The sequence below is a fragment of the Hippopotamus amphibius genome, chromosome 2, assembly GCF_030028045.1.
Source record: "Hippopotamus amphibius kiboko isolate mHipAmp2 chromosome 2, mHipAmp2.hap2, whole genome shotgun sequence".
Taxonomy (NCBI): Eukaryota; Metazoa; Chordata; class Mammalia; order Artiodactyla; family Hippopotamidae; genus Hippopotamus; species Hippopotamus amphibius.
Window position 1 is genome coordinate 35,575,304 of NC_080187.1, and position 21,514 is coordinate 35,596,817.

At 52.5% G+C, this 21,514-nt stretch overlaps 1 protein-coding gene across 1 annotated transcript in view; it reads right to left on the reverse strand.

Moving 5' to 3' along the window:
- The window catches only part of CCDC180 (coiled-coil domain containing 180), a 70,516-nt gene extending 49,737 nt beyond the window's left edge, over positions 1–20,779 (reverse strand). Inside the window, 13 exon segments of the mRNA XM_057724349.1 lie at positions 1,240–1,362; positions 3,052–3,140; positions 5,421–5,500; positions 9,353–9,472; positions 10,836–10,999; positions 12,837–12,932; positions 13,052–13,162; positions 13,267–13,395; positions 14,385–14,494; positions 15,565–15,653; positions 18,367–18,557; positions 19,938–20,028; positions 20,707–20,779. Of these exon segments, the coding sequence (XP_057580332.1) occupies positions 1,240–1,362; positions 3,052–3,140; positions 5,421–5,500; positions 9,353–9,472; positions 10,836–10,999; positions 12,837–12,932; positions 13,052–13,162; positions 13,267–13,395; positions 14,385–14,494; positions 15,565–15,653; positions 18,367–18,557; positions 19,938–20,006 (1,371 nt within the window). The 5' untranslated portion in view covers positions 20,007–20,028; positions 20,707–20,779.
- Positions 20,780–21,514: the final 735 nt, after the last annotated feature.

Sequence of the window (21,514 nt, forward strand, 5' to 3'; positions counted from 1 at the left end):
TCCAAGGCCATGCCCCAGGACCGGCTGACCTGAAGTCCCATCTTTAGACCTGCCCTGTGTCCACTGAAGTCACTGCCAGGAAGAAGATGGAGTTTGGGGCCTAGGAGGAAGAAGGCACCACCCTTGATACCAGCCTGGCATCAGGTGGGCCATACCCACCTTGGCCTGGGGCATCCCTCCTTCTTTGGAGTTCCCTGACTCAGCATTTGAGCCAAACACCACAGTCTAGTGTTAAATTCTCACCTCTCCCTCTTTCACATGTGTATTTTATATTCTCATAGGGTCTGGGGTTGGCAAACTATGGCCTATAAGCTAAATGTAGCCTTCTGCCTTTTTATTTAACCTTGGGAGCTAAGAATGGATTTTGCATTTTTAAATGGCTGAAAAAAATCTAAAGAAGATATTTAATAATGTAAAAATTATAGGAAAGTCAAATTTCAGTGTCCATAAATAAAGTTTTATTGAAACACAGCCATACCCATTTGTTTCTGCATTGCCTGGGGCTACTCCTGTGTGACAACAGCAGAGCGAGAACTTGTGTCAGAAACCTGAGAGCCCACAGAGCCTAAAATATTTACTATCTGCTCCCCCCCGCTTTTAAGCTCTTTATCGGAATATAATTGCTTTACACTGCTGTGCCAGTTTCTGCTGTACAACAAAGTGAATCAGCTGCATCTACACATATATCCCCATATCCCCTCCCTCCCGAGACTCCTTCCCACCCTCCCTATCCCAGCCCTCTAAGTCATCACCCATCATCGAGTTCATCTCCCTGTGTCATGCAGCAGCTTCCCACTAGCCATCTGTTTTACATTTGGTAGTGTATACATGTCAATGCTCCTCTCTCACTTCGTCCCACCTGCCCCTTCGCCCCGCACCCTTTTCCTCATATCTGGCCCTTTACAGAAAACGTTTGCTGACCCTGCTCTAAACGCTAAGCATCGTGGGACGCAGCTTTGTTGCTCCTTGTGGCCTTCAGCACCCACACCTGGCAAGGGCTCGGGGAGCACTCACTGCTCGAGACTGTTCGATTGGAGTCCGCGGGTGGTGGGGGAGTCGGGGGTGAGCCTGGAGGGCCCAGCACAGGGAGACTGCTCCAGAGGAGCTGGCCATGATGAGGGGGATGCACTCACCAGGGGCAGGAAAGTTGTAAGCCCTGGGCCCCCCACTCCTCTCACAGCCCAGCACCCCAGGTGACCCCGCCCAGCTCCCCAGCTGTGCAGGTCCCCAGTTACGCACATCCAATGCCTCCAGCTCCTCCTCCACCTTGCTCTGGAGATTTCCCACCATCTGGAAGAAGGATGGGCTCACCAGGCTCTCTGCCTCCTCCTCAGTGAAGGCTTTCCAGTCCAGCAGCTGCTTCTGGAGGGGGACAAGGCAGAACCCAGCTTAGGCTGATGGGGGCTTCACCTGAGGGCTGGTCCTGTCCCCTGAGATTGCCTCCCACTCATCCCTGAGAACCTCAGCGAAAACTCCCGCAGTGGCGGACACGGTCCAGCTTTATCTGCCCACCATGTCCAGGTGCTATATGCTGTGCCTGTTCACTGAATCCTGCAGAGGTGTTCTCATTAGCCCCATTTGACAGATAAGGAAACTAAGGCTCAGAGAAGTGAAAGAACTTGCTGGAAGTCACACACCTGGCAAGTGTTGGGACCAGGATCTGAACTCAGAACTATCCTACTGCAGACCCTACAGGCATAAGCCACCATCCTACACGGCCTCAGTGTTCCTGTAAACCAGACAGGGCTCCCACTTCCTGTCTGGAATTATGTCAACTGGAAAGCCAGCTCTCTACATTAATAAAGACTTGATTTACGCACAAAATTTACAATAATCAACCTCTCCCAAATAAAAACGTGCCTCCAGTTGTATACTTTCAATGCCGCCGCCCAGGAACACCAGGCGCCCTCTGCCAGGCTCAGAGCCCTCCTGGGGTACGTGAGGACATCAGCATTCACCCCCTGCATGTGCCCAGCAGAGGGCCCTGAGCACGGGCACAAGGCATCAGCGCCCAGGCCACGCAGCTCCCAGGGAGGGGGTGGAGGACGAGCAGGTGAGCGCGGGGGATGTGGTCTTGGGGAGGCTCTGTGAGGGCATAAGGTTTCCCTCTAGGCTCTACTCCTAAGGTCTGACGCCCCTAAAGGGCTGACGGAGGGGCACGAGACTGCCCCTAAGGCAACAGAGCAAGCGGGCAGGGCCCCGTGGGCTCGGACAGCCCCTGGCCTTTTGCAAACTGGTCTTCTAATCTCCAGATGGGGCCAGCGACATCCACTTGTAGGATCTGATGACAGCAGGTGCAAGACAGTGGCACAGCCCCCAGGGACCACAGCACCCACACCTTGCATCGTACTGGAAAGTGCTCTGCACCCCTGAACGCTGCTCATCGCGGGGTCTTGGTGGCAGAGCCACAGCTCAACAGGTACACACGTGAGGGTGGAGCAGCCGGAGCTCCTCGGGGCCCACAGGTGAGACCCTCATGGCCACGACCACCACAGGGGCAGGTTAGACCATCTTTAAAATGATTAGGCTCTTGGGGGTTTTCCATCTAAATGATTTTACCAAGGAGTCAGGGAAGGGGCATTTTGACACAATATGTCCTTGCACCTCAGAAAACCAGGCATGGTAATTGAAGGGGGTTGTGAGAGGACTCACTGACTCGCCCTCTAACAGAGGCGGGCAGGTGGAGAGTAAAGTTGGGCGTGATGGCAGTGGCAACACTATTTATCAAAGGGAAACAGTGAAAATAACTCCTGTGACGTGACCTCCACGGAATACATAATGTCAAGTGATACAGAGGGTCGCGGGTGAAGACTGAGGTGATCAGCGTGTAAAACTTTGTCTGTGGGGTCAGAGGTGGCTTCCTGGAGGAGGTCGTGTTGGGGACCATGGAGGGGTGGGTGGGAATAGCTGAGGAGGAGGGGGTCCAGGCTGAGGAAACAGCTTCAGGACACCCAGAGGCCAGTGCGGAGGGAAAGCAGGAGACACAGGCTGCAGAGGGGCAGGGGCGTGCCCTCTGCTCCTCTCCTCAGGGGGGCCAGGAGGGGCACCCACCTTGCACTTCTGCACTTGGGCCAGGCACTCCTGCCAAGTCTTCTCGTACTGCAACCGGATCCGCATAGTGCACTCCACGTGGGAGGTGTCTCCATGCAAGAAAAAAACACGTCAGCAGCTCTTCCAGAAGAAGAGGGGAGGTTGGGAAGAGGAGTTTCTCAAGAAAGCGGCTTCTCCCCAGTAAAGTGCCGCGATAGCAGGGACGACTTAGACCAGGGGGTGCCATCTCCCTCACCTCCCAACACCCCAAGATAAGGGCCTCAAATGAGCAGCCACCTTTTCCTGTTCTGACCCTGATTCTTGACTCAGTTTCAAGGCTGGTGAAATTCTTTTGGGGGAGTTGCACCAAGTCACAAAACAGTAACCAGGTGCAAATTAAGGAGGGTTTACAGATCATGTCTGTGGTGAATCCCTTAAGAAGTGAATAGACCAGCAGAACATTCAGAAGCTGATTAATCGATTAAATGACTGATTGATTTTCTCCTCTTCCTCCTCCCTACTGTTTCTGGTTTATAGTCACCTCAGTGTGACTCTTGGTGTCTAAGGTAAGGAACTGAAGCTTAATGTTCCTGGCAGTTCTAGAAACTGAAAGATAACACAGAGATTGCGTGGTGGCTGTTCCTTGACAAGGGCTGGGGAGGAGGGCAGGCTGGATGGCAGCTAGCACACTGGGGAGCGTAGATATGCACTGAAACTGGTAAAGAGAGGCTATAAAGCTGGTTTCTCCCATGCCCAGGCCACTGCCTAGGCCAGCACATCCCTACCCTTCCTATGAAGTCACTGTGATGAAGCTCCCCTGCGGGTCTCTGTGCTTCTTCTGCGCCTGTACCTCTCTGATCCATTCCCCCTCCTCTAACCTTACCACTCCCAGCTCAGAACCTTCCACTGGGTTCCCACTGACTTCAGGATAAAGTTCAGCCTTCAGCACATGGCCACACAGCCAGCACAGCCTGGCCCTTTGGCATCTTTCAGCCTCCTTTGCCACCTGCTGCTTTCCCTGAAGGCCCCAGCTCTTCTGGCCTCTCAGCCTCCCCACATACTAGTCTTCTGGCTTGGAAAGCTCCCCTGACCCCTGGGGCTGGCTAACTTGTACTTGCCTTGCAGGTCTCAACTGGATAATCACTTCCTTGGCAAGGTCTCTTACAACCCTTACCCAGGCTGTGCCACCAATACACATCCATCAGCTGGTCACCTGTCCACTCCCTGCTGTAACATCCTGCATGGTCTGACTTCTGCTCTGGACAGAAGCACCCAAGAGGAGATCCACCCTGCTGGTTACCAGGGCCCAGCACCATGGTTGTTCCTAGGAGGCACCCAATGCATGGCAGCCATTGCTATTATTTAGGGTCTCAGGGCTCTAACCTTGGTATTAGCATATAGTTATAATACCTTTGCCATTATAAACCTGCAAGCCTGGGAGCAGTGGTGGGTACTACTAACCAAAGCACCCAGGTCAAGGCTGGCTGTGACACTTCCTTAGCTGTGTGACCTGCGGCAGGATACTTCACCTCTGTGTGCCTCTGGATCCCTCTCTATCACAGAGGGGCAATGGCACCACTGACCTCACTGGGTTGCCTCAGAGGAGATGGAAGTATTATATATCTTTTAGAACAAGACTTGACAAACTCTGCTAGATGGTAAATATCTCCAGCTTTAAGAGCTATACAGTACTTGCTGCAACCACTCATTTCTGCTGTGATAGAGCAGAAGCGGCCAGAGACAGTATGTAGACAAATGAGTAGAGCCATGTCCCAATGAAACTTATTTACCGACAGGCAGTGACCCATAGGCTGGAGTTTGAGGATCCTGGTTAAGAGAATTTCTAAACATTACCATTTATTCTTGAGCCTTGAGAAAGCCAAGCACTGAACTGTGACTGGACCACAGGATCACATGTGATTCTTAGATCAACCCCACAAGATGGGTACCTTTACTACTCCTCTTGAGAGCTCTACTTTATGGAGGAGGAATTTGAGGCCAAGAGAGGCCATGACTTCCCCAAGGTCACAGAGTGGGGACAGGGCACCTCGCACACCCAGGATTTGGCCCCTGAGCTGCCCTCACAAGTGGTCCTTGGAGCCATTCCTCTGGCTCCATGCCGTGGTCGGAGTGTGGGGCCAGCTGGGCAGTGACTCGGGAGGTGGTGGGTGGAGGAGGGGGCTCTGCCAGGCAAGGTCTGTGGGTCTGATATGAACCCTCCGAGCTTACTCTTCCCTCCACACCCTAACACTCCTTCCCCAAAAGGGACCTGCCACCTACTCCTGAGTCTATAACAGACTCTCACATAAATGACTGGCCAGCTGCCACATAGCTACTACTTGAGCAGAGTTCTGGAGAGACCCAAGTGGGATCCTACAAACCCCACTCACCGAGATGCTTATTCAGGGAGTTGAGAGAAGAACGCCATTCAGTCAGCTGAGCTTTGCTGTAATTGGGGGGCAGGAGGTCACTGGGGAAGGAAGATGTGACACGTAAGCCATGCTTGAATGAAACATTTACTTACCAAAATTGGTAGCATCTTCAAGGAACATAGGCCTAGGGTAGTATCTACATAAATACTGAAGAAATGAGGGACTTGTTGGGGATTTCATGGTGCCAAAAACATACCTCATGAAAAGGTCAATTAATATGAATAAGCCTGTTACTTAGAAAATAAAACCAAACTTTCGTAATGGAAAAAAACAAATGGTTGATATCACACAACCCAGGAAGCCACGTTGAGGACCTAATGAAAGATAACAATATCAAGTGCATACAGGGACTTCCCTGGGGGTGCAGTGGTTAAGAATCCCCCTGCCAATGCAGCGGACGTGGGTTCGATCCCTGGTCTGGGAAGATCCCACATGCCGTGGAGCAACCAAGCCCATGCGCCACAATTACTGAGCCTGCACTCTAGAGCCCAAGAGCCACAACTACTGAAGCCCGTGAGCCTAGAGCCAGTGCTTCGCAACAAGAGAAGCCACTGCAATGGGAAGCCCGCGCACCGCAATGAAGAGTAGCCCCTGCTCGCCGCAACTAGAGAAAGCCCGTGTGCAGCAACAAAGACCCAATGCAGCCAAAACATAAATAAGTTTTTAAAAATAAAGTGCATACGAAGTTTATGCATTAAGACAGTCACAACAGTACTGTTTATAAACACACAAAAAATCAAAAACAACCTTCATATCCCAAAATAGGGAATTGTCTAAAATACGTGAATTCTCTTCTGTAGTCACTGAAGAGTGTGGCAGATTGAAAAATGGTCAATATTGTTAGGTCCTCCCACCAGCAGGTGGAGTCTATTTTTCCACCTCCCGGATCTGGGCTTGGCCGTGAGATTTGCTTTGACCAGTGGGACGCTCGCAACCGTGAGAGCCGAGGCCTGGAAAGGGCTTGTGCACTCTGCTTGCCCTCTCTTGTCACAGGGAGCTCTTCTGCCAGCACCACTGCCACGCCTACAGGCCTGGATTAGCCTCCCGGGGGCTGAGAGAGCAGGTGGGGAGAGGCCCCAGCTGTCCCAGCCGCCACTCCAGACACGGGAGCGAGCGTGAGACCATCCCAGACCATCCAGCCCCAGCCATGCAGAACCACCCGGCCGGCTCACAGAATCATGAGAAGCAAAAAACTGTTGCTTTAAGCCACTAAGTAAGTTTTAGGGGGTGTTTAGTGGTGCGGAAAGAATGTGTACCACATATTATTTATTCTCCAAACCAGGACATTTTGACAGTGGGGGGGGGGGTTAATGAATAATTATGCCAGGACAAGACGTAACCGAGGATGGTCTTGGGCGCCCACTTACAGTGGGACAGTAAAGAGCAAAAGGTAGGTACAAGAGTGTGCAGGGCTTAATCTCAAGTCTAAACGTTGCATTAAATGCAATGTGGTATTCTAGACTGGGTCCTGGAACAGAGAAAGGACGTTAGTGGGAAAACTGGTGAAATCCGAAAACGTCTGGTGTTTAGCTAATAGGAATGCATCAAAGTTAACGTCTTAGTGTTGGCAAGTGTCCAGTGGCAGTGTAAGATAACAACGCCAGGGAAACTGGTTTAGTAGTATACAGGAATTCTGTGTGTTATCTTTGTAACTTTTCTGTAAATCTAACGTTACTCCAAAACGAAAATTTTATTTTTTAAAATTGTTTTAAATTTATGCATATATACTTATTGGGTCTAAGAAAATCCACGGGGATTCTCCTGGGACTTTGGATAACTCCCTCTTGGAGCCCTGGGAATGTTAATGAGACTCCCCACCCCTCTGCCATCACTGCCCACAAGCCTGTGGAGGGCCTGGCATGAGCCTAAACAAGGATCCTCACTGGGTGTCTGGGGCTCTGGGTTTCCAGAGGAAGGCCTGAAGCCAGGATGAGACGTGGGGGCTGCCCGTGATCCCACATGAGGCAGTTCCTGGAACAGCTCCTTGGGCTTGATTAGAAGGCACCCTAGCAGCTGCTGACAGGTTAAGGAGAAATAGGTGGTGTCTACACGGTATGCTTTGCTGTCCGGACCTCCTTGCACAAACAGCACAAACCCAAACCTTTGCTCGACACTCTCTGGAATTCTGTGATCAAGGCTTTATAATCTTACCTTTAGGTTGTGTATTTAAGCACTGTGTTTGCAATGCTTCCAGACATTGGAATTATGTCCTGACTTCACATTTTTATATATCCCCACTCCTGGGTCCTATGTCCTATAAATGTGCTCTTGCCTCTGATTTCTTAGAATTGCCCCCACCTTCCTCCAGGCCAGGTCATATCACACACCTAGCTGCACACTCTGCCTGCAGATAATGCCATTAGATATGTGTCCCAGGTGTGGTCAGAAGTGTCAAGGAACGCATTTTTCTCCATGTCTTTGGCCCTGTCTCTCCTCTCTACTCAGGCAGCAACTAGCCCCACATTCACAGCCTGTATGAGGGATGTGGTGGGGCAGAAACGACATCAGCCTAGAAATCTTTCTGCATTTTGTTTGTAAAAGTCTAAGTTTTTAGGTGAGTCGAGAGCACTGGGGAGAAGGCATTTGTGGGAGTGGGTGGAGAGCCCTGGGGAGGAGGAGGATGCTGGGGACCAGGAGTCTCTCCTCACCCAATAGAAAGGGGCTGGGGGGAGGTGTGGACAGAGCAGGATGGCGGGAGCCTGGTAGTGCCAGCCTGTGTCCTACATCCTGGAGGCACCGTGGGAGCAGCTGCAAGACCCACATCTCTGGACAGAAACGACTGCCTGGCTGTGAAGACTCATGGCAGCCTCCTCAAGTTTCTGCATCCAACTGTCTGAAGGCAGCAGCAGCTGCCCAGAGGCATGTGTGTGGACCAAACACTGAAGACTAGACTCCTATGACCAGGCCTGGCTTTGGGTGGGATTCCATAACTTTCCCTCAATGGACAGGATCCCCAAGAAAGACTAAGCTTTGTCCAGATTTACGAACAGGGACTCAGTCAGAAATAAGTGGAGTCACAGAAGACAACAAAAGCACTTTTCCTTGTGTTGAGATTTGTATCCATCTTGTTAATTTCACACTGCATGAACATGTGGCTGCACATGGGGCAGGAGATGCCACTCCCGGGGGTGTCCCTCTGGCTCACGTTGTGTGGGGTCCTCACAGTCATTTGCATCCTAGGAGAACTGGAGCTCTGTGGTGGGGCAATGGGAAGAATCTGCATCCCAGGGTGACCAGGGTGAAAGGGACCAACAGGGTGCATGGGTCCCAGCACATGAAATGTCTCTGCTTTGCAGGACCATGCAGGCTCCATCCTGCTGCTAAGGGTGGATGCTACAGGCTCCTCAGACAGTGGGCTTCCAGGGTCTAGAACATTCAGCGTGCCTCTGCCAAACAGCTTATCATGGGATCAGAGGTGGTGATCTGAGGGAAGGCTCCACAGCCTCTAACAGGTCTTCTGTCTGATGGTAGCAGCCTCCTCACCAACTTCCGGGCCTTCAGCTTCACACCCCTCCAACCACCCTCCAAACCGCAGAGCTGATGGAGCCACTCCGCTCCCCACTGTCCTCAGGGAAAAGTCCAGCCCCTGACCTGGCCCCTCCCTCCCCACCCCACTCTCCTCTGACCTCACCCCTTGCCACTGCCTACTTCCAAGCTCTTTGGCTGAGTCACACTAAACATCTTTCTGCAGCACACGTGTCATGTTCCCTGTTGCCACTGGGGCCTGGACACCCCAGAAGGTGGACCCAGGGGACCAGCCCAGGACCAGAGAACTGGGAAATAGCCTGGTCTGGAGGACACCTCAGGAGAAAGGTCAATGCTGAGGACTGCACCTGCCTCCCCCACAGATCCCTGAAGGTGTCCCTCCACAGCAAGCCCTCCTGTCGTACCAGATGGTGCAGAGATGGTCCAGTCGCTTTTGCTGCAGGGCGCCCTGCTTCTCCAGCATGGTCTCCAGCTCCACCTTCACGGCCGGAGGAGTCTGGATCCTTTCACTTGCCATGAACTCACTGGGCATCCAGACACGTTGGCACCATGCAGAGGAGAGGAGGGACAAGGTGAGGGGGAGAGGAGGGATGAGACCTACAGTGAGAACATCCAGAACCCTAGCGCCCTGACATCACTCCCAGCCACTTCCCCCACATCCGGGCTTCCAGGATACTGAGGAAAGGAGGGAAGACAGAGAGGGAGGGGGAGCTGGGGAGCCAAGAGTGCAGGGACCAGCAGGCACAGATCCTGTGTGGGTCCTGACTGCCGCCTCCCCCTCTGTGACCTTGGGCAAGTCACCCCCACTGAATCTCAGTTTCCTTCTCTGTAATGCAGCTAATGGAAAGCGCCTTCCTCAAGTAATACTTGTGAGGACCCAGCAAGATAGTGCAAGCAAAGCCCTTAGCACCATGCCTGGCTCCTGGGAAATGCCCAGGAAATGTCTGCTCCTGCCATCACTGTCAGTGATCTTAACAACCTCCCAGGCCCAAGCCCAGGCCCAGACCAGGCACTTTCCATACAGCGTCTCATTGATCATCACTAAAACCCTATCACCAGGCCATCATGGTGCCTACAGAAAAAGGCTCCGAATGTTCAAGCCCTTGTCCAAAGTCACGGGGAAAGTACAGGTGCAGCCAGACCTCGGTACACTTTTCCTCCCTCCCCAGAGTCAGACTCTGGTGGTCTCTGTCTGGAAATGTGGTGTACAGATGGGCCTCCCACCCCCAGGCCCACAGCACAGACAGACACTCTTTGGTGTCCTCAGACATCTTGGTCCCAAGAGTCCCTTTCTTAGCAAAAGAAAGCCTTCCCGGTTGGCCAAAAGCTCCAGGACCCTTGTGTCAGTATTAACAAAAGTGGCTCCTAGTGGAGGAAGCTTGGAGATGGGCCCTCTCTTCACCCTCCTTCCCGTGGGTGAAACCTGCTCCACAGGGTGGGAAGTGTCCCAAGCCTGAGGGATGGCCATTCTCCCTGGCCCAGTAATAGTAAAGAGGAGACAGTGGGCGGATAATCAGACTAACGTTTCCAAACAACTTGTACCGTGCCCAGAAGAGGCTTATGAGAAAATGTGTGTGAAGAAAATAAGATATAAATCTATGTATGCAATATGGGCCAAAAAACCCTGGGAGAAAATACACCCGAATATCAGCTGTGCTTCTCGCTGTGGTAAGGCGTTAGTGGTGATTTTTAATTTCTTCCTTATACTTTTACCTATTTTGACTTTAAAAAAAAAAGAGCACCTATTACTTTTACCACCATAAAAAGCAACAGCATTTTAAAGTAACGACGAAGGGAAAGAGAAGGTACCCTCCCGTCCCCCCCCCCCCCGCCCCCCCCACTGCCTGCCCACGCTGCTGTCCGGGGGGCGGGGCGAGAGCCACCGACCTGAAACGCTGCATCAGGTCCTCCTTCTTGAGAGCCTTCCAGGCATCCACCAGGCCCTGCCAGCGGCGGTGGCCGTCAAGCTCCTGCTGCAGCGTGGCCTCCATCAGGTTGACGAACAGCTGGGCGAGGGCCCTCCGGTTGCCCAGCAGGGCGTGGTTTATGATCTGCGGTCACAGACGGGCAGGCTGTAGATGGAGCGGGGGCTCTCCAAGGTCAGGACAAGGCCCAGCTGGAGAGGGGTGGTGGGTGGCTGGAGGGGGGCCCGGTGAGCTGCGGGCTGGGGGCCAAGCAGGGCGGTGGCAGCATCTGAGGAGTGCTGCAGGGTCGCTGGGCACTTAAGGGGCTCAGCAGCTACGAACAGTTCCTAAGGGCTTAACCATGAACGCTGACCACGTGAGTTTCAACCCAGCTCTAAGATCACCTTAAGATTGTTTAAAAAGGTGACTCTAAGTTCATTGGAATTAAGCACTTCAGCAGGCTCTCCACGTTTAGCTGTTTTTTTTTTTGTTTGCTTTATAAATTTGTTCCAAAAGCAGAGTCTAATGCTACTAGGGACCAGGCATACATGGTTGGGATGAGAACCGGTACCCAATTACCAAATGAGGTCAGAGCTAGAACATTCTTCGGCAGCCCTCCCAGCGATTCTCCCCAGGGCACCTTTGGCAGGGCAGCTGGGACGACTCTTCACTATGTGGCACTGTTCTGCCGTTTAGCCTTCCCACCTCCTTAAAGGAGAGCAGCCTCTCCCAAGTCCCCAAGGATGGGGACAGCCAAAAATGTGCCACACATGTCCCAATGCCCTCTATGCCCTGCCCTGGGGCAGGGCTGAGAACCGCCAAGCTCAGCGGGCAGAAACTCCAGTAACAATTTTCATCGGAAGCCGAGGTTTAATGCCAGCTGTTCCTAGCTGGGGGGCATTGGCAAGTATTTCCTGAACCTCCAATTCCATAGCCATAATGTGAAGATAATGTTCTTTACAGCACAGGGAATTGGTGAGGTTAAATGAGACAGATGCACATAGAGCAGGTAGAAAGCGCCAGTTGTTATGTGTACAATAGACACAAGGAAGTCAAACGTTGAAACATAACTGGGACACTTAACTCTGACTCCCCTCATCGATCAAATGGTTCAAAATTTGGAACTCCTGCTTGTCTCAAAATAAGAGCGGCCACTGCTGAGTCCTCTTATGTCATCCTCCCAACAAGTACTGGTATTTAAGTATCACCGTCCTCATTTTATGGACGCGGAGTTCCAGGTGCAGGGGCTGAGTAATTTTGGGAACTTTCATGTCTGGGTGGTGGAGAGGGGCTTCTGTGCTCATTCCATCTGTGCTTTGTCCAGGACCCCAAGGCACAGAGCTGAGCTGGAGCCCATCTGTGATTCTGAACACTGCACTCCTACCCTGCGTGCTGCCAGGAGGCCCGTCATCTGGCCAGCCCAGCTTTTTGCACAGGACCTGGAAACCCATGCAAGAGAACGTGCCTCTGGGGAGCCAAAAGAAGTGTCCTTTCATAAACAACCTTGATTTTCTTGTTTGTTTTTTTCCCCCAAAGGAAGCATGTGGGTGAGGCTGGGGGTGTGGACAGAGGAGCAGTGGGGACAGAGCCAGAGGGGCAGGCATGGTTCAGCAATAGACAGACAGCAGGCGGCAAGACAAAAACCACTAGAAAAACTAGACATGCAGAGCACGCTGAGGTCCCTTACGAGTGCACACACCGCCCTGAGGCCACGACAGCTGTGAGGTCGTGCGTCTGTCGCGTAGCACACATCGCACTGCACATGGTAGCTGAGACATGGCCCCGCAGGTACTCATAAAATTAGCATTGGTCACACCGACGATGCTGTATTAGGTTTACTGGGATGAACGTGGCAGGAAAGTGGCCAGCCTGAGTGACTTGGAAATGTTATATATGAGAAGCCCATCATTCCTGAGACCCAGGCTGTAGGGCATGCTGGGGTCCTCTCCTGCGGGCGGATCCCCTGCACATGAGAACCACTCACCATGGCTTCTTTATTGATCAGCCTGTACACGTCGGGCTGCATGAGGTAGGAAGTTTTCTCTATGATTTCCACATATTTCTTCAACACGCTTTTTAGCTAGAAATGACAAGGCACCACAGTGAGTGACTTTCTCCTCTTGGAGAACTGAAAACAGATGATGCCTCATAAATCCCACAAGTGAAAATCACCAAGAGCGAATCTGGAGGCCAACTCACTTTATCCGCCCGGGAGAACTCAAGCGAGTGCAGGGTCTCGTCCAGCTTCTTGATCTCCTGCTTCTGGAGCAGGAACTTCTCTGCCACCTGATCCTGCAGCTCCAACAGGGTCTGTGCCAAGAAGTTTGGGTCGGGCTGGGAGAATGGGTGGCAAGGAGGGAAGGAGCAGGAGGAGGACACACGCGGGGCAGGCCCCGCCACAAGGGGACCCGTACTTGGATGGTGTAGTCTTCCAGGTTGCTGTCGTCTTCCACCTTTTGGAAGAGACTGTTGATGTCTTCATCAGACTCAGCCAGCTTTTTTAAAAGAAGTGCTCCTGGCTCTAAGATGAGAGGTTCCATTTCCTAAAACAAGCCAGGAGGGCGAGGGCTATGGAGGAAGGACCCCCCTACCCCAAACCCTATAGTGGGGAAGTGCCAGCTGTGGTCCTCTCTCAAAAACAGTCTCTCTTACCTAGACCTAAGGAGTTAAGATTTACTAACTGTTCACAGCCAGAGCACTAGGGCAGCACCGTTTGGGACACACGTCATGGGTGAGCCCTTCTCCTCAGACTTACTTGGTCCTCATCATAGCCTGTGAAGTAGGTGCTGAAATTATGCCTGGCCCATGGTTGGAGCTCAACAAATATTCATTAAAGAAGTGGCCAATGAAATAATTCCAAGAGTACTTCAGATGAGGAAACGGAGGCTCAGTTAGGTGATATGATCAAAGCCACAGAGCTCACGGTGAGAACAGAGTTCACGTCCCGTTGGGATGTATTGGGAAAGTGATGAGCTGGCTGGGAGAGCACCTTCTTGGTGCTCTGGGTCTATAGCCAGCTCCAGGAATCCATGCAACTCAGGGAGAAAGTGGTGAGTGAGATCTGGGGCTCAGAGAGGACCCGAAAGGGCAAACAAGGGCCTCATTTAGTTTAGGGAGTACTCCAGGAATCTGCCTTGTTAGAAACAAGATCTCTGGAGAGGAACAGGGAGCCAAGTGAGGGTAGTGGCTAAGGGCCTGGCCATTTGGCCCCTTCTTAGTAGCACAGAGCAGGGAGATCAAAGACTGGGCTGTAGCATCAGACCCAGAGTCCAGTTCCCACGTGGCCCTTACGTGCCAAATCAGGCAGGACTTTCTCGCCTGCAGAATGGGGGTTATAACAGCCCCTGACATGCAGGGCTGTGCTCACAAGCAGCACCTGCAGCGAGCCATCCCAGCACGGCTCCTGCGACTCTGTCTACACTGCGGCGAGCCCCTGCGGACCTGGGGGACGTGGGGGCGGGTGCCGTGCGGAGCCCACCCTCCCCTCGGAACGGCCCAGGGACAGAAGGGGAGCGAGAGGGAGAATTCTCACCACCCCAATCTGAGCGATCTCCTCCTTAAAGCTTGCAAGAGCACTCTCATAGCGCCTCCTCTTGTAATCTCCTCGCCCTTGAAAGGTGACGGTGCTGATCCTCTCGGGAACTGGGGGAGGACAACAGAGGTGGCCAGGTCGCCCTCACAGCTCCAAGGGGAGGTCAGAGCACCCAGGAAAAGAGAGCAAGGCAGCAAGTGCCTGGGTTCAGGAGATGCACCCGCTCCAAAGCCGGCCAGCAGTGTCAGAGGCTTAAGGAAAAAGGGGACCCCTAAGTGCTATGGGGAATTAAGTCTTGCATATACAATTAAATGCTGGAAAAAAGTTCCAAATGGTATGTATAGAATAGAACTATTTAGGTTTTTTTTTTTTAAGTTTTATAGAAGAAAATATATACACAGATAAGAATTACCAACACTTATCAGCACTTACCATTCACCCGGTATCATTCTAAGTCAATTACTCCTCAGGACGAAGCTAAGAGGCAGGTTCTATTACCGGCCCCATCCTACAAGTGAGGACACTCGGGCGTGGGGGGGTCCAAGAACAAAGGCAGAGCTGAGCAGGAGTTGGCATGTGGGCCCCTGCTCTAGGGTCTGTGAGCTCACCAAGCACTCTGATGTCCCCTGAATACACATGGGACCCTGGACACTGTGTAGTTTCTTGGGTGGTGGGCACTCTTGGGAAGAGAAGAGGTGCTCTTGTGGAGGTGGAGTTTTCACTTTCTGCTTTATCTCCTTCGTTTTTCTACAGTGAGCATGTATTACTTTTTTAATCACAAAGAAAAAGAGCCTCCACATTGGGATAAAGTCAAACTAGGGTAATGTGGTGTGAAGGAAGACAATGTAGATTGAAAAATCCTCCTGTGACATCACAGAAAAGCGAGCTACATCCTTTACCAACAGGTTTCATCAGTAAATGCTGTCTGTGCAGGCAGCCCCTCCTCCTCCCCCAGCTCTCTGCACTGGGGACAAGGCCCAGGGGACAAGGCTGAGGGGAGAAGGTTCAGGGGCAAAGGCCTAGGGGAGAGCGTCAGGGGTGGGGGGAAGGCCCTCTATGAGGCGGAGCAGAGGAACCGAGGGGCCGTCAGGTGCTCCTACACGAGTACTTCCAGAAGCTCCCCCACGTAGCACTGTCTGGCCCAGGCCGTGCCTGCCTGCACTGTGGGACAGAGGCTCACCAATGGTGTCCATGAGGCCCCGCACCTCTCTGGCAGCGATGGTGTTCTCACTCTCTTGAGCTTTTTCCTTCTTGGCTATTTCCTTTTCCCTGAAGCAGAAGTAGAGGAAAACAGTGACCACCCCTCCCCAGCCCCAACGTCACTCCCCTCCCGAGCAACTCTGAGAACCGGCAATGGCCCGGGCCCACCTGTTGCCAGAATGCCCCAAGGATGTGCCCCCAACAAACACTGCCTGGCACCGGCTGCCAGCAGACACCGCAGCCCTCAGACGAGACGCCGGGGCCTGCCTCGGGGAGCCTGCTCCACTCTGGCTGCACGCCACGCGTGGGTGCTGGGCAGGAGCCATTTTCCACGGAAAGTGAGGGCCTCGAGGGTCTGGCCAGCCTGGGAAAGCCAGACAGGGGCTAAGCATTCAGCACCCTCCTCATTTGCTTCTTCGACAGCCCATCCTATGAGGCAGCTGGGGTGACCCCGCTGTCCAGGACGGGCTATGAGGGAGGGAAGTCACTGGACAAAGCCGTGCTGGGACTCCCAGATTCCTGCCTGTGATGCCAAGGCCTGTGGTCCACGGATCTGGGTGTGGGAGGAGAGAGCTGCGATCCCAGGACAAACTATCTCACCAGGGAGGACCGGGGCTGGGGCGGGGGATGAGTATGACCTCAGCTTTGTAATAAAAATTCCTGCATGTGTTGTCCACAGGGCAAGCATCACAGAAGTGCAGCAGTTCTCAGCGATGCCTGCCGTTCCTTGGGGCCCTGACATGCGCAGCACTTTCCAAACACTTTCTTATGTAGTCCTCACGGCACACCTACCACCAAGGAAGACTGCAGGGCCTGGGTGGCAGCTGATGGGGCCCAGGCTGGCCCTCCAGAGGTGGGTCTCTCAGCCTTGCAACCAAATGCCCCTGGACTAAGGCATCCCCACTGGAGCCCGGGTGCCGTGACTATGGGAGCCGCTAATGGCTCTGGCTTCTCAGCCACTTGCCCCAGGGACCAGGGGGCTTGGTTTACACTAGTGGTGATCTACCCATATCCCAAGTTCCTCTTCTACCCACCAGAGGTCCTGTCCTGTGTGAATGAATGCACAAGTTGACCGGTTTGGCTGGCCAAATTTTCAAGAAGGGGACAAGGTACCTCAGGGAGAGTTAGTGACCCCAATCACTTTGAGGGTGGCAAGGCCTGGTAGGTTATAAACACATCTCTCTTCCTGTGTCCAGAGCAGAGCTGGCCTTGTCTGTCTGCACCAGGAAGCCAGCACAATGCCAGCGCCCTGTATAAGAAGTACCTTTCCCCAAACAGTGTCCTTTGGGTGCCAAGAGCTCCTGACTGATGTTACGTCCACTTATGGGGAGGATGGGTGGGTCTAGGCTAAACTCTGGGGAAGAAGGGACCCTCAGGAAGCACAGGGAGATGTCAGAAGACCCTGAGTCTGGTAGAAAACAGGTCAACGGAGAGGAGCCTGGGACCCCTGTAGGAGCCAGAGTCACAGCCAGGCTGCGTGGGACTATCCTCCGGTAGGTGGGGGAGCACAGTCAGGTTCCAGCTGTCTGCGCCCCGGATCCCTGCATGGGGCACCAGGGACGGGGCTGGAGGATGCTGACCTCCCCTCCGTGCCTGGGTGGCCAGTGGGTTTTTCCAGCTGTTCAGAGTGCTGAGTGTCAGAAGCCTCGGGGGAACTTTTCCTGGGAAAACTTAAAGGACAGGGCAGGGACCTTTCCCCAGCATTGGGTCAATCTCTGCTCCAGTAGGGGTTAAACGAAACACGAAGGCAGACAGAGCAGGACTGACTGCCTGTCCCAGAGTCCCAGACTCAAGAAGGGTTTATGGCTGGTACAGAGCTTGACGAGCCTAAGGGAAGCCCAGCTCCTGCTGTATTCTCCAAAATGCCCTGTGAGGAAGCACTTTTCCTTTCCCTTTCCGTTCCTTTCTCCCTGCTTGAGGAGTCTGAGCTCAGGGAGCTGAAATGGCATGCTCAGGAATCTCAAGTTCAGCTTCTAAACTTAGAAGTTCAGAAGGAACTCCTGATCTCCCTGCCCCAACCTCACTTGCTGCCATCTCAGGGAACAGCACCTCTGCTGTCCACCCAAGCGTCAGACCAGAGACCTAGGACTCTCAGGAGCCCTCTCTTCCCAGCCAATACTGTCACCTGGTCCCCTGGGTTCTGCCTCCAAAATAAACCTGCAGTGCCCTGCTAAGCCTCTCACAGTCCCACTGAGCTGACATGGACTACGGTGGCCTCTTCCCTGGCCTCCCTGCCTTTCCTTGCAGCCCCCCACATTCTACACCCACAACCCGAAGGCCTTAAAAATGCAAATCAGCTGTTCACTTCAGTAAAGTCCAAAATACTGACTGTGGCCTGCAAGTCTCCCCTGGCCTCATCTGCCACCCCTCTCCCAGGCCCGCTGATTTACTCAGTCTTCTGAAACAGATCAGGCCAGCACTGTCTCAGAGCCCCACCCCATGTGCTTCCCCTCCCTCACCCCCTCATCTCAGCTGAGGCCCCTCCTCAGACAGCTTTCCTGACTCAGGTGTCAGAGCCTTCCCACCTCAGGGAAGAACTTCTGTTGAGGCCTCGCGTTCCAGGAGGTTGGGATCTACACACCCAGTGTCCAACGAGGGAGAGGGCAGGAGAGGGGGAGAGGCAAACAATCCTGCAGAGTAGGTGTCATTACCTCCCTCTCTCAGGGGAGGTACCTGGGACTTCATTCCTATCTGACACTCATCTTGTGTGAGCTCCTTTTGAGTTTTTGGAAATTCTGACCACCCCTAGTGTGTGGTGTGGGGCCTGGACAGCACGACCTACCTGTAGAGAACAGGGTTTTCCGTGACCCAGTCATTGGGTAGGCTATGCACCCACTTCCGCTGCCGAGGAGTAATCATCTCCCCTTCACGAATATCCATCTTCTTCATCAAAGGCTTCCTGCCCTCCTTTGGGGTCACGGAACGCTCCACGGCTTGCTTCCTGGTGGATGCCAGGGAGCGGACCAACTGTACCTGAATCCAAGGAAGATCCAGGTTAGGAGGGTCAGAACTGCAGACTCCCCAGCACCCAGGCTGACTCTGCTGTCTTAGAAGGTCAAGTGGGAGCCGGCCAGCAGGAAGGCATTTTGAAGGAGGCCTGCAAGCCCAGGGCACACCCCATGTAGGAGGGATCTCCACTCCCCACATCAGTCATTCAGCCACTTCTAGGAGGGCATCTTTTAGGAAATTTTAAAGAGGACGAAGATGCTCATCCCAGCATTTTTATAATCACAAGGAACTGGAGAAATGGAACTGGGAATAGGGAATTAGTTGAGTAAACCTGGAATGTCCCTTCAATGGAATGTTAGGAATTTATTAAAAATGAGATTTACAAAGGATTTTTTATGATATGAGGAAATGCTCAGGATATGATATACCATAAAATATTTCAATTAAGAGCATAAATTAAGGAAGTTTCCTGGTGGCCCAGTGGTTAGGATTCCAGACTTTCAGTGCCATGGCCCAGGTTCAATCCCTGGGCAGGGAACTGAGATCCCACAAGGTGTGCCGAGTGGCAAAAAAGAAAAGCGTAATTAGAAGTATAACCAAAATTATACATTATGTTGTACATTATAATCTCAAAATTTTAAATGCATGGAGAAGTGATGAGGAGAAAATAACCCAAACATTAAGAATGGTTGCTTCTAGGGAGCAGGATCATGTGAGTAATTTGTTTCTTTCATCTCTTAATGCTATAATAATTTCCACGCCTTCCCCAGAGAGCTCAAAGTAGGAATAAAAATCTCTTTTAAATAAGCAGTACAGAACTTCAAAGGAAGGGTTTGGCTCTGTGTGTTTCTTTTAAGATATTGTTTCATCTGTGCAGTTTTTTTATAGATGACAAGGCAATGCCAACAACCTATATGGTTGTCAAGAGGGCATTACCTTAATAAATTATGGGAAGTCCTAGATCAAAAACTAGGTAGCCACTAAACATCGTGAACTACGTGAATGTGCATTGACACAGAAAGGTCTCTGAGATACTGTAAACAGGGAAAAAGCAGATTTTAAGACACTGCTACAGAATCAAACCCACTTTTTAAATAGAAAAATTAGAATGCTTTCACGCATAGGAAAAAGATCCAGGGCACCCAATGGTTAATTCTGGCTATTTCTGAGTAATTTAAATTTAATTTAAACTTTCATTTAAATTTTCTAATTTTCAGAAACAGACATTCTAATTTTGTATCTCTACATTTCAGGAACCAATAAGAATTATTTTTAATCTAAGCAACTTCAAAGGCCTTATTTCATTAGATTCTGTGGCAAGGAAGTCTTCTGAGGGAGGGACGTTTCCCAGGGAGCAGAAGGAAGAGGGGAGCAGGAAAGGGGGGAACAGAAGGACAGACCTACCTCAGCCTCGAAGATCTGCTGGTAGACTTTCCCGCTGGGAATCTGGGTCACCTTCCCCACTGAGGACATCTTGGCCTCTGGCTGGACAGCCCTGCAGGGAAGCCGTTGTCTGGGGTCTGGTCTCTATTAAACCCCAACGGATATTGACAAAGCTCCCCCTTTCCCTCTGAGGACAAGGCTCCCCAGGCAGACAGGCTGGACGGGTCCACGGGGACTGAGACCCCTGTGCTCTAGGAGAAAGCATCAGGGCCCCTGTCAGGACTCAGGGTTTTTACTTTAAAAGAAGAAGCGGGGAGGGGTGCGAAGAAGCAAGAAGGAAACGAACCTCAGGCACGAACCTAACTTGAGTTCACTGAGAAGCCCGCTCTCCGAGCCACACCAGGCGCAAATCCGGGACTGACTTTGGGCGCGAAGAATAATAGTTATTGCTTTGTGCCTCACTCTCTCAAGATCTTCTGGGAAAAGTAACGTGCCCAAGCTGTCAGCTGGGATTTCAGCCTAGCCTTGAATCCCCCGAGGGCGCTGAATGCGGCTCGAGGACTCCCCCTGCCCCCTCCAACAGCAGACGCCTGGGTAGGGGGACGTGGAGGGAGGGAGCAGCCTGATTCTGGCCAAGCTAGTTAGGCACCTACTGAATGATGAGAAAGCGGGCTCCTCTCCCGCCTGCCCCACAAGCCCACCAAGGAGCGGGAGTAGCCTCAGGACAGGCCCTCTAAGCCCCGCCAAGTGGAGGGAGGCCCTGCGCCCAGGGGCCCGGTCGCACCCGCACCTGCAGAAAGGACCACTCAAGTCAGCCGGGGCTCTTCGGGCCTCAACTGCGACTAGACACACTTGGTCTCCAAGGCAACGCAGAGGGGCGGGAGCTCCGCTGGCCCCGCCCTCATTTCCTTTCCCGGGAGGAGGCAGGTTGCCCTTAGCGACGGGAGCCTCCAAGTGGAGCAGTGAAACTCCTGACCGTTTCTCTGTGCTGGGGTTACCTCAGGGTTGGCAGGAGCATCCAGAACAGCACATTGAATGTTCTGAAAACTAGTAGGAGACAGGAGATGCAGCTCTGAGCCATTGTGGTCAAGAAAAACCACCCTATATTTTTTGTCTTGGTTAAAACCAATCCCTGCTGGGAAGTGGCATAAAGTAGTGTTTGGCCATAAATAAGAAATGAAAGCATCTCTGAAAGAGACCATTTCTTTCTCAGATTAAATGAGGTTGAAGGGCTCAGAATCCAGGCCTCAAGGCTTGAATGAAATTATAATTAAAAGGCTAATTTGTAAGACTCTCTGAGTTCCATTCACCCAACTCAACACGGCTGCATACCCCTCCTAAAATACAGCTCTGAGCTACCCACTCTCCTGCTCAGAAGGCCTTCACCAGGTCTGCAGCCCCGCCAACCCCAGCCCACAGTCCCAAGGTGAGCACAGAGGCCCCCGCCTCTGGTTTCCGCCCTGACGCTCCCTGCTCAGCAAACTCCTCCCTCCTCCTGCATCTGCCACTGCGCCCTGCCCTTCCTCACCCTGCCCCTCTGTGAGGAGCCTTCTGTCTCCACACACCCCAAACCCACCTGTACTTCCAGCCACCACCAG